At 40.6% G+C, this 12,384-nt stretch overlaps 2 protein-coding genes across 2 annotated transcripts; both read right to left on the bottom strand.

Moving 5' to 3' along the window:
• Positions 1–498: 498 nt before the first annotated feature.
• Positions 499–1,867, bottom strand: LOC117787166 (protein late bloomer). Its single transcript, XM_034625613.1, has 5 exons — positions 1,763–1,867; positions 1,527–1,706; positions 1,331–1,465; positions 1,104–1,283; positions 499–1,048 (listed from the first exon to the last, which is right to left on the bottom strand). Exons 1-5 carry the CDS (start codon positions 1,865–1,867, stop codon positions 944–946), a joined length of 705 nt encoding a protein of 234 aa, XP_034481504.1. The 3' UTR covers positions 499–943.
• Positions 1,868–9,647: 7,780 nt separating this feature from the next.
• On the bottom strand, positions 9,648–12,121 carry LOC117787163 (pickpocket protein 28). The gene is made up of 6 exons (XM_034625610.1): positions 11,532–12,121; positions 11,008–11,268; positions 10,749–10,953; positions 10,418–10,688; positions 10,100–10,352; positions 9,648–10,034 (listed from the first exon to the last, which is right to left on the bottom strand). The coding sequence occupies exons 1-6, from the start codon at positions 12,119–12,121 to the stop codon at positions 9,788–9,790; spliced, it is 1,827 nt and encodes a 608-aa protein (XP_034481501.1). The 3' UTR covers positions 9,648–9,787.
• Positions 12,122–12,384: the final 263 nt, after the last annotated feature.

Here is a 12,384-nt window from a genome sequence, read left to right as displayed (position 1 = left end):
AGTTGGTCTTCCCCTCCCCCCCTCCCCTAACTACTGTCCTTCCCATTTGTCTGCCGTTTAATGGGGCGTATGTGTGCCATAATTTTATGCCTCGCTCCCGAGTTCATGCTCATCAGTCGCCACTTACTTTATTTTATTTTTATATTTTTTTTGGTTTTTTCAAAGGCAAAAGGGTGCAAATATTTAGTGCAAAACTTTTTGTTTGTCTTTGTTGGGGCGCAAAAAATTGTTGGCCAAAGTTTAATGAGCCACATGACCCCTTTTGGTTACCATATAAACTCAGCTCAGCAGCTTGACCAAAGTGTTGTTGTTATTGTTATGGTTATGGGCTTGGTGGCGGAAAAGTTAGCCAAATCGTTTGGCGAAACTTCGACTCAGATAGGGACATAAAAAAGCATTAACTCTGTGGGAGCCTCTACGAAACTATTTAGCCATAAAGTTGGTCGTTCTGCTGAGCATTTTGTATGCATATTTTATGCATTTCAAAATGCTTGAAAATTGTTTTTCCCGATGCCAAAATTTAATGTCGACAACAATAAAATTTATGTACAAGTATAAAAAACAAAAAAAAAACGTCTAAGGGATTGTCCTTGAGCCATGTGGCGTGTGGCATGTGCCGCTCGGTTGCATTTTGTATAACGTTTCGAGAGCTCAACTTGTGTCCGTGTCCGTGTCCGTGTTTGAGTCCGTGTCCTTTATCCTTTGTTGATTTCTTTATTGGCTCATGCATATGCATAGTGGACATTGGATGCTTTTGAATCCTTTTCGAGCTGAAACACAGACACTCGAGTGTTTATCGTTATTGATTGCAGCTTGTGAAATATGAGAAGTGTAAGCCCTGCCAATGCCAATATTCAATTCCCAGTGCCATCATCCAATTTGTCTTGCATGAAAATGCAAATCCAAATGCAAATGGAAATACAATTTGCTGCTGAGGCAATAACTAGAAAATGATGCACGATTGCCACAAGTTGCGAATAGAACGCACTGGTGCACCGGTATTTTTCAGGTGCAGATAATACACTATCACCAATATTACTAAAAGCAGCTACAAAAAAATTACATTAATTTTTAACTGATTTTTAAAACTTCCCCTATCTTACCTGAAATAAGGGAGTCAAAAGCTCGGAGCGAAAAAGAGTTGTGGGTATAGTATCTCTGTTCAGGCAACCACTATAGTAGAGATCCTTGGTAAGCTGGCTCTCACTGGCGAAACAGCTACGCGGTAATTCCCCAGATGTGAGCAGATAATCATCCGGTCCGAGAACGCCACAGCAAGAGTACTGCAGATACAGAAATTATAATATGACCTTAATATGATTGGACTGACCTTCTTCTCATAATACGCCAAGCTCTTCTGACTCAACCATCTGTAGTGCACAATGTGGGCAATGGGATAGCGTTGGGTCAGCACAAGGATCAGCAGCATTTGCAGCCAGACGGTTAGAAAAATGATCATGTTGTACTGCAAATAAAAATACAGATATATATATATATGCTATAGTTAAGCAATCCAGAGAGCTCACAACTCGCAGCGCACGAGTCTTTTGCAAAAGCACTAGATAAATTCCCAGCAGGAGAACACCAATCATTCCCAAGGAAGCTGCCAATACTAAAGCCTCATAATACGTAAATTCACACTCCGCACATGCTGAATAGTAGGTGATGACGGCAGCGTGATGTACACAATCGAAAATATTGAAAATCTAGAAGATAATATCATGAGTTTTAACTTGTATATGTCTTTAAGTTGCTAACTAACCAGGCAAATGCCGAATAGTATGAGAATAATCCATCGAAAGACAATTAAATTCCAATTCAGTTCCGAATGATCCTCGTCTTCCTCTTCTTGGTCTGCTATTTCCATTTTTGGAAAAGTTAACGTAAATATGAACTGAATTATAAGTCACTGCTTACTAATATTTTGATAAGATTTAGGTAGATTAATTTATACCCAGTTTAAAAATGTCTCAGATATTGGTTAATCAAAAATAACACTGAAAGTTGCAAAATATGTTGGTTTTTTATGAAAAAAAGTCAAACATGTAATTGTTTGTATTAATATTAATAAAATGACTATTGACAATTTGTTTCAACATTTTTTAATAAAATATGTATTTAGAGCCCGTTTTTTTTGAGATATTTAGCAGAAAAAATGAATCTACAATAAATGTCTTGATTTAGAAAATAGTCTTTCTTATCAGTATAGTTATTCTCCAGAATTATCCAAATGACTCTTGAAAATTAGCTACATTTCATATTCAAAAGGAACTACTTCCAGGTAGCTAAGATATCTCTAGATATCTCTAGTTTATTTCTAAGTAGTATATTTTCCCCTCTAGCAACAGTGATTAAAATAAGCGCTGAGATTAAAGCGATTTCTGGAATTTGCATAGATTTGTTTTTGTTGGTGTTCGGGGTTGACTTCTGGCCAGTTCAGACTCGGGTAACACATACACAGACTATGGAATTTTTTAATCAAACAGTTGCCATTAATTACTGCAAAATTCTAGCAGCCACATAACAGACATTTTTTCGACGGGAGTCGCAATGAATGAAAGCCCGAAGATGGCAACGACCAAGGAGAAATAAAGCGCCAAAGCTGCCAAGGCGTGGCACAATCCTCATGTGTTTGTTGCCCGTGTGGCAACAACAAAAAGAATGCCACAGGGCAACCGCAGCTCAGCCAGAGCACTCACTGCATAGTCCGGAAAGTCGTAACCAAAAAACGGATCCGGGAGAAAACAGCAGCCATTCAGCGCAACTAAAAATCAAATTAGGTGCAAACGAGCTGCCGTCAGTGGCGTTGGCGGGGGGCGGCGTGGGCGTGGGCGTGGTCTTGTCCAATGTAATGAATAATTTATAATGCAAAACGCTGATGTTTTGCCTTCGCTTTTAGTTGAAATTAAAATTTTGTGGCTTTCTTCTCATGCTTCCTTCCCAGCTTAAAGTGCAAAGAAATGCCAAAGAATTCTCGCTTATTTCTCCATCGACTGCATGCATCTTTCCTTATGAGTGGAAAGAGGAGGAAGGCGGCTGATAAATGTGCGTGTGCTGGTGTCAAGTGCACGCTCGTGAATTCAATTTGATATACAAACTGATTTATCGATGCAGAACTGAACTAAACTGAACAGAACAGAACAGAACAGAACAGAATTGAAGCTGAGCAAAACCCGCCCAGCTGAAACTGCCACACGCCATTCATAAGTCAGTCCGTCAGTGGTGTAAGTTGCAGCAACAGAGGGGAGAATGAGATAGAGATAGAGAGAGAGAGGGGAGTGTCTGCTTTGGAGACGATAAAAAATTACATACACTTGTAACTGTTGCTGGCTGCAGCCCCTAACAAGGTTAATTTGTTGCGATCGCACAGCGCACTGTCATTTATCTTCGCTGTCAACGGCAAGTCTATGAGCAGAGCCAGAGCAAGACTCTAATTTGAATTTAACAAGCTCCACATCGAGAGAGAGCGCGTGTCCTCAGTCAGTCACTCAGTCAGCGAGGCAGGCAGGCAGACAGTGAGGATTTCCCGTGAGCATCTCAGAAAGTCAGCCAGTTTATCACAGCGCTTTGAAAATTAAAAATTTATTGCCAGTCGAGGTGTCAATCATCGCCAGGCATCGCAATAAAAAGTAATGTCGCATCAGTGCGACAAAAAGAGAAAGAAGTAAGGGAATGCACAGCAAGTGGAAGCTTGAATACTCTTGCTAAAAAATTTATATATATTTATTATTATCTTATGTATATTGTTCTTAAATTTTAAGGTCGCACGCCAAACGCTTTGGCCTGTAAAATGCTCAGTCAGTGAATGAATGAGGACAAAAAATTGTATATATATAGTTCTAATTATTACTATTGCTAAGATCAACCGAATCAAACATATAGTTTTTAGAGCTCTTACTATAAATTTAAGCATATCTATTGGGTAGTTATTTGTTTATTTAACACTCAATTATATATTATACAGGTCGACTTTTACAGCTACAAGATCAACTTAATCGAATATAAAACCCTTAACAACATTTTATTTTCCCAAAACCTCTTTCAAAATCAACATACCCGCTGCTTAGCTATAACAGCTCTTGGTGCTGGCACAAAAAAAGGAAGGAAAAGGCATCCCACAGGACTCGCAACACACTTCATCATCAATTTGTAGTCCGTGCAATGTTTCAATTTCACTTGTTGGCTTCGATTGTCGCCTGTCGCTTTTGGGGTTTGGGGACACAATTGAAAGCGACACTTTTATGGCTTTCAGATTTGTGCAATGCATCCTCTATGTTCTAGTTTTTTTCTGCTGTATTTCCACCAAGCGGGGTAGATGTAATTTCCATTCTAATTGCAAAATTCTTTGGCAAATTGCATAAAGTTTCATAAAGTTGATTTGGATATGTAGTTGTGTGTGTGTGTATTTTTTTTTTCAACACATTTGCTAATAGTTTATATTTTTATTTGCACATTTTTATTTTCAATTTTCTATTTTTATTTACCCACTGCAGTTGCAGCTGCAGCTCTGGAAATAAAATTTTGTTGCATATTTTGTGGCATCAAATGGCAGCCACAAAAATGAATGAAATCGTAAAATTCTGGCACGCCGGACAGCCACAGCCACAGCAGCCGGAGCTAATAACATACACTCAAAAACCGGATACGCCGCAGACCAACGGCGTACAAAAGCGTTGCCCCTTCCCTTGTCTCCCCTCTCCTGCGTTTCCCGTTGTTTTTCTTTTCGAAATCCCTTGGCCCGCATTCTGCCTTGGTCATATCTAAGCTCAGACATCGTACGGCTATAGGAGTGAGTGTGTGTGAGTGTGTGTTATAGTGTGTGTGTGCATTGGCATTTAAGTGCCGAAACGAGTTTTTGGGGCAAGAGCAACGTCTAACATAACCTCAATTTGTGTATGTGTATGTGTGTGTGTGTGTGTTTATTTGTTTGCCTTTATCTGACTGTATGTCTGATTCTTTCTCTTGCTGACTGTCTCTCTCACGCTCTCTCTTCCCTTCAGTCTTAGCATTGCAATTGCAATTGCCTTCAGCTCTTCTCGCGCTGTGTAAATATTTGATTTTTGCATTAAAGTCAATTTGCTTTCATGATTCCGTAATTCATTGTTTACCCGCGCTAACTTCTATTACGCCTTCCGCCACGCCCTCCACTTGGCGTGTTTAATTTTCAGCATTTGCCAGCCCTCGTACTCCTCCTTTCCCGCGCTTTTATTGTTTATTTTTTGATGCCCCGCCTCCTCAGTTTCCTCAGTTCTTCTATTCGCACAGCCTCAACTCCAACTCCAACTCCAGATCCATATCCACCTCCCGTTCTGGCAGGAATCCCGCATTTCCGTTGCATTTGCACTAACACCAGACGCAGTGATATCCGCATCATCTTTGTTTGTTGCTCACAGCCACTTTTCCCTTCATCCTCCCACTCGTCCTTTGTCCTTCGTCCTTTTTGCCTGTTTTAATATGCGCACTCAACGTTAGAAATTAAATCTGGCGCTCAAATGTTATTTGCGCTTTTCGTTTATTTATTTATTTATTATTTGCTTACGCCCTTATCCCTTATCCCTTATCCCCTCTACCAGTCTCCGACTTCGGGCTGTGAGACTTGCCGCTCTGTTCTTGGCCAGGCCAACTTCCCACCCACTTTTCATTAGGTAATGCATAATAAGTACGGGTATTTTGTTTGTATGCTTGTGAGTGTATTTAATGTATGTTTTGTTGGCCAACAGAATGCAGTCTCTTTTGCACAGATATGAACAAGCAAATATCAGATGATAGTATTGTGACTTAGAAATCTTATACCCTGTAATAAATACAATTTGGGTAAGTTTGTGCTTATTTTGTGACCAATATTTATTATGCGAATGTTATGAAACATTAAAAAACTGAATGTCATTTATAGATGTGTGATTGTTATTTAAGTGTACCTCTAAATAATTGTATGGAGAGGTGAGATATTATTCTAAGCTCCTAACTTAAATTAAGTTTGAGAAAGTTTTATGGCTTATTCTTTGTTGGATTCAATTTGCCTCCGACTTATTCGATATTAAATTTATAATTACTGGATATAAATTAGAAATACTAGTGATAAATTAAGTTAGTCAGCTGAGTGACCCTTCCGAAGTTTTGTACTTTTCTGTTTGGAAAGTGAGTATCTTCTAGTCTTATTCTTTTATGAAGATAGAGTTCTAAACTGTCAACAGCATATTTAATAGCTTAAGTCAAATTTGAGCTGGGTACTACAGCATCCATATTTTATCCTGGCTTCAAAATCGAACTCTCGACCTTTAATTTTTTTTCAGTTTGCTCACTGTTCTGTTACACGAATCGACAGTTAAGTTGCAGTATTTCCTTTAATTAGAACTTGAAAGCGTATTCAAATTCTCTTGTACACACATGTCTTTGAACTATTAATTTTTACAGGACAGCTAAGACCTCATTTAACAGGCATTTCACACGCTCATCGTCACATTTTATACGAACTCCCCTCTGCCTCTTCCAGTCTCAATCAAAATCAAACATTTCGCTATGCATTACGCGAAGGCGCACCACGCAAAAGTCAAATCAATAGCAAATACCACCCCTGAGATCCCCGACTTCGTCCAAGCAACGCCCATCAGTCTATCATTATTTGTATTATAAAAGGAGCGATGCCTGCAATTTTAACGAGCTTTACGCATTTTATCGCTAGAGCTGCTGCTGTTCCTCCCAATTCCCCCTACGCTTTCCACTTTTACTGCAAGGACAACGGCAGGCAGCTCATCTATGTAGAAGCATATCCGCATCTCCTTGATGGCGTTGTCATCATCAACAGGCGATGCCAATGCAGTAAAAAAGAATCTAATTTAGTGCGCGGTTTGCATACAAATTTCTTTTGCCAACCACAACAGCAACAACACCAACAACATTAACAAGATGTGTGCGTGACAATGTGAGAATATGTGCATGTATATGTGTGGCTATATCTATGTGGGTGTCAATTCGCAATTGATGTCACGATATACATTGATTTGCCATTTGAGTATATGCATTTTGCATTAATTGTCTTGTCACTGAGAATCTCAGAGATGCGGAAATGCGCCATCAAACGATTTAATCAAAAATTTCAAATTTCGAAATTCGCATTTAAAGTTTTAGCGCGCAATGAAGTTTTTAATGACTTTTCGAAACTTGACTGAGTCTAAACCTGCAATTACTGTAGCTGCAAGAGCGTACCTGTCTTATAGCCATATGCAAACGACTTTTAGCCCAGACACAACAACAGCAACAACTGCAATAACAAGAACAACAACGACAAACAAAACGCAAACCGCTAATCGCGTTACACAAAACTTTTGGCCCAAAAGGTGGCCCAGGCAATCGAGTGCGAAATTCCACATACGCCACGTGTGACGTCGCCTAGTAACGTGCTGTGCTGTGCAGAAGCATTCAAGTCATTTCCGCTTAAGCAGTCAGCCATTGCCAACTAGCTGTATTTTGTGAGCCGCTTGACATGACAGCCGCGTGCTGTTGAATGCCGCAAAATGTTGCTCAGAAACCGACTTAAATACAAACAAACATGGCCGCCAATGGCGACGCATGCAACTGCAACAACTGTGTGACGTGTGGAGGGGAGAGTCTAAAACCGGAAACCGGAAATTTAAAGCCATGCCAAGCAAATGAAGCGAATGGTGGCCAATGCCGCGATTGTTTGTTGTTTTGTTGTCGATTGTCGTTGCTGTTGTTGTTGTTGTTGCTTGTTGCTTGTTGCCAGGCATTTTGATTGTTGTAGTTGTACTTTTTTGCTAGACACTGCGGACAGCTGCAAGTTGCAAAGCATTGTGCAAAAGTTTAATTACAATTCCTTGCAATTTCTTGCAATTGCTCGCAAAAGTGCAAACAACTTTTTATTGATATTGTTATAGAGTTGGCCTGTCAGTTCATTGTTGTTGTTACTGTTGCCAATGTCAAATGTCATGTTATCCTGAAGTTATACGCTCTCTTCATTGCCGTCTGCTGTCTGGATTTTAAATGCAAATTGATTACTGACATCGACCAAAGTTGACGAGTTGCTTTCAGTCCTTAATAGCCAATGTCACATTATGCGCATCAGTGTTGATAACAACGACATACAACAGTTGCGAGAGTTGCTCAAAAGTTTTATACAAAAATTACTTCATTGCGCGCGCTGGAATTTTTAAAATAAGTCTACAATTGAAGCTTTTATTTGAGAACTGAATAAATCAGAGATATATGTAATTTAATGATGTTGTATTGAATTCAGAATTTTCCTGCCCACTCCTAGAATTGATAAAATATATATATATATTAAAGAGATCTTCTGCTTTTGTTTTTAGAGCTTTTCCGACGCCTGAATAAATGTAACTCTCACTTGCCATGTCTGCTAATTCCACATAAATTAAACATAATTTATTACTTATTTTTGTTGCAAATATAATTCAATAATTTTCAATAGCCAACCACGCTATTTTATCAATATATCATCAATAAAGCACACCAGACAGCAGACAGTCGCGTCAGACATCAATATAAAATTGTCATAAATTTCATATGTACTTATATTCACACATGCGAGGGTATTTATGGCGTGCACGACTGCAACATTGAAGTGGAAAGTGGCAAAGTGTACACACACACACACACGCATACTCCACTGTACAGTTAGTTTCATGCCTGCTGCTGTTGGAGGTAGAAAAAAAAAGAAGGTCTCACCACATGGCGCCCAACGTGGGGCGCTGAAAATGTTGCACTCAATGGCATAAAGTTTTGCACATGTGCATGGAAAATGTTATTAGGTATGCAAATGTGTCAACTTTATTTGCAATATTTCGACACATTTCGACACTTGTTGCCATAATGAACTCAACATCGAGAACTGCCGCGTGTGAGTGTGTGTGTGTCATGCATATTTCAATAGTTGGCATCACGTAGCCGACACACAACTGTTGCACAACAGTTGCAGAGCTCTGCATTTGTTGCGTGTTGCCAATGCAAATTATATACTAATAATGGGCCGCGAGTCGTGCATGCAAATTGAATTAAACTAAATGACAACTGAAACTCACAATTTAAAGTATCAACTGGTTGAGGTGTGTGTGTGTGTGTCTCTCTCTCTCTCTCTCTCTCTCTGTATGTCTGTATAAATTGCTACTATTGTTTAAATATTTGCCAACATAATTAACTTAATTCAATTGGATTTCCATTAGAGACACACGCACACAACTCCACCAGAGACAAGTTGAGTTATTTGCACAGCTAAAGGTACGAGTCTAACCCGCATTTATAGCCGTACTCCAGCTACGTCTACTCCTACATACTACTACTGCAGACAAGTCAATTGACAGTCACAGACGATGATATGAGTAGACGCAGGCAAATCAAAGGCCTGTCCTTGCATAACATATGAGACTGAAGATGAGTCTGGGATGATGTTTTTGGGGCGCCGACTTGCGTCTGTTGACTTTTGGCAATCGAATTAAATTGCAGCAGCAAATCACACAATAAAATAATTGATTCCATTTGAAATGCACACACAACAAAGCCACAACGTTTGACTTTGGCAGCATATGCGGGCTCTATCCTATCAACTATCAAATGCTGCTCAGACTTCTACTCCTACTTCTCCTACGACTTTCGGAACGTCTCCAATTGCTGACTGTGCTGAGAGTATAAATTTATTTTCATTGTTTGCCGTTTAAACATTGCATATTTAGTGTACTAAAGAGAGAATCCTTTTCATTTGCCACTTGGTTAATTGATAAAGCGGCAGTCTTCGGTTTTGGCGTTTACAAATTCCTCAAGCCTCCTTTCTGGCAGCCAAGGACAACTCCTTGCGTGTCTTGCGACGCATACGCAGATTGGAAATCAAACGCACTGTACAGAAATAAACCAGCTCCACAATACTCAGTGTGGACACGCCCATAAAGAGACCCAGAAGACCACCACAATTGGCCAGAAAGTCGGTGGTGCCATAAAGTTCCGAGCGACGCGAGGTGAGAAACTGTGCCTCCTTAAAGAAGATCGAAACACGCGACATTTTCATGCTGTAAATAATAAACATAATACATTTTAAATTGATCATTTAAAGCTGAAATGAAAATTGCCTAACCCTTCTCGCTTTTTCTGGTCTTCATCAGTTTTGTCCTTGCTGGCAACAGTCTTATAGTCGAAATCAGCCTGTGAAATTTCCGCTTCATATGCAATGGAGGTGCAAGAGGGCAGACAATTGCAGTCGGTCTGGCCCCGAATGTTCTCCCCCTCGGTGGCCATACCCTGTTCGAACTCTTTAAGCAGCAGCTCGTCCTCGGCATCATTGTAACACTTCAAGTTGCCAGCTCCACAAACGGGCATATTCATATTTCCTGAAAGCCATTACAATTTACAACAAAATCAATCTGTCAAATCTGTGAAGTTGAGTTGAACTCACTTGGCATGGAGAACTTAACGCAACCGCATTTAGTGAGCGTAAAGTTGGCCAAGCATTCCAGCTCACAATTAGTCTGTGAATAGATGTTGAAATAGCGCAGACGACGCTCCTCTTGGAAATAACACTGTCGTCTGTGGGGCTCGTAGTGCTTGAGGCCATCCGAGGTGGTAATAATCTTGGGCCGTACGGATATCAACACCTCCTGATCAAAGGGAATGCGAAAGTATTGTCGCGTCACCTGTGCAACCTCACCTGGTGTATGCAGCAGAATCTAATTTGCCAGAAAATTATCATGCTATCGATTGTCCAACATACTCCAATGCACACTTACTTTGAAACCCTGCACTGGACCACGACACATATCATCGAAATCCAGTTCCATGCCGCCCATAAACAAATACAAACCCGCCTTGGCACCCGGTCCCAGAACACGATTCGGATAAGTTTCTGTATCGGCGGTGGGACTGTAACCTTTTTCCACGCTCCACTGCGTGGCCACACGATTCTCTTCGCGGAATATGAAATCGGGTATAATGCTGCAGGAATTTGTTCACTCAATATTTGGCATATAATATTTAGATCTAACTTACCCCTCAGCTCGAAAAGTCTCAGCTGGATTCAACGAGTTAAAGCTATAACAGACACCGTCCTCAGTGACAAACTTGTGGAATATATCGTTGCATTTAACGGGAGCATTACGCCATTTGCACTCCAAATAGGTCTCTTCAAATAAGGGTGCTATCTCGCTGAGCGTATCAATAATTTCAATACCCTTTCTGGTCTTGAAACCATAATCGATGTCATGCAATGGAGCATCACACACTTGAGTCACTGTTCCATAGGTTGATTTTCTGTGAGAGTTAAGGTTATTTTAATGGGAATATTTTTGGATGTAACATTTGTAGAGGGATAACTTTAATAATTTTATTAACAAAGTACAGTATTCGTAAACTCTAAAACTCTTAAGAACTCTTTTTGACAAAAATCGAAATTCTGAGTGGAACTTCCATAAATTTAAAAGAAAGAACTCAATACTCTATCCCTCTTTCAGATCCAGAATAACATTCTTATAACTAGCATATATGAATATTACTAGATTTGGAAATTGACTTACTGCTTTTCTGTTAGTGGGGCAACTCCGCTGACATTATTCCGATAATCCCTCAACTGCCAGTAAATGTCGGTAAAGTTGAATGCTCTCTGTCGAGACTTGGTTTCTGAACAAACGGTGACAGAGGGAAAGGGTATCTGCCAGACGGGTGTGGACTTCTCGGCGAAACTGACAATCACCGGATTATTGGTCCACTTGTCCCAAATGTTCAGGGTCAGCTTGAAGCAAGTGCAGATGGAGAGCAGAAAGACGCTGACCCAGAACAAGCGCTCCAGCCAAGGACGCTTCTTCTCGCCAAGGTAGCGTATGCCATGGATGGTACTGTAGTCGCAGTACTCATGGATGATGGCCTTGGCAGCCTGGAAACCGCTGCCATACTTGATCTGCTGCTTGGTATCCCCTTCATCATCGCTCTCATCCGAATCTCTGCAAGCCGATGCGGACTTGGCCATTAATGCGGCACGTTTCCATTGGTTCGAGGTGGCCAGTGTACCGAGATTAGGCTTGGGTGGCACCACCAACTCACTGATGGGCGTCTGTGGTAGTGTACTGCTCGACGACATGACCGGCGATCCGTCGGGTTTGAACAACATTAACTTAGTCAGGCGAATGGATGTCGAGGTGTCGCCTTTTATAGTCTATGCTGAGCGGGCGTAGCTGACAATTCTACTGGGTCAGCTGCCCCCAAAGGGTTTGGCATTGGCGTGGGTTCAACAGGCACGCAGATGCCGCATCACGCATACGCCATGTGTGAAATGTGGGAAATTAGTTAGCGAGAAGTTAACGCTAGTTTTCGGTGTCATTTCAATTACTTCATTGGCTAAGCTCGCGTAATTTGTGAGCCACGTTGGCCAAG

The sequence above is a fragment of the Drosophila innubila genome (assembly GCF_004354385.1).
Source record: "Drosophila innubila isolate TH190305 chromosome 3L unlocalized genomic scaffold, UK_Dinn_1.0 0_D_3L, whole genome shotgun sequence".
NCBI classification, from domain to species: Eukaryota; Metazoa; Arthropoda; class Insecta; order Diptera; family Drosophilidae; genus Drosophila; species Drosophila innubila.
The sequence above is the reverse complement of the archived record's forward strand: the minus strand, read 5'-3'. Positions and strand labels throughout refer to the sequence as shown.

Bases quoted from the DNA above. Each gene is read 5' to 3' on its own strand.
- LOC117787163 (XM_034625610.1), bottom strand. From the start codon at position 12,121: ATGTTGTTCAAACCCGACGGATCGCCGGTCATGTCGTCGAGCAGTACA. The intron at 10,954-11,007 runs GTAAGTTAGATC...AAATTCCTGCAG, and splicing joins GAGACTTTTCGAGCTGAGGG to CATTATACCCGATTTCATAT. The intron at 10,353-10,417 runs GTGAGTTCAACT...AATGGCTTTCAG, and splicing joins CGTTAAGTTCTCCATGCCAA to GAAATATGAATATGCCCGTT.
- LOC117787166 (XM_034625613.1), bottom strand. From the start codon at position 1,867: ATGGAAATAGCAGACCAAGAAGAGGAAGACGAGGATCATTCGGAACTG. The intron at 1,707-1,762 runs GTTAGTTAGCAA...ATTATCTTCTAG, and splicing joins TACTATTCGGCATTTGCCTG to ATTTTCAATATTTTCGATTG. The intron at 1,049-1,103 runs GTAAGATAGGGG...ATTTTTTTGTAG, and splicing joins TTTTGACTCCCTTATTTCAG to CTGCTTTTAGTAATATTGGT.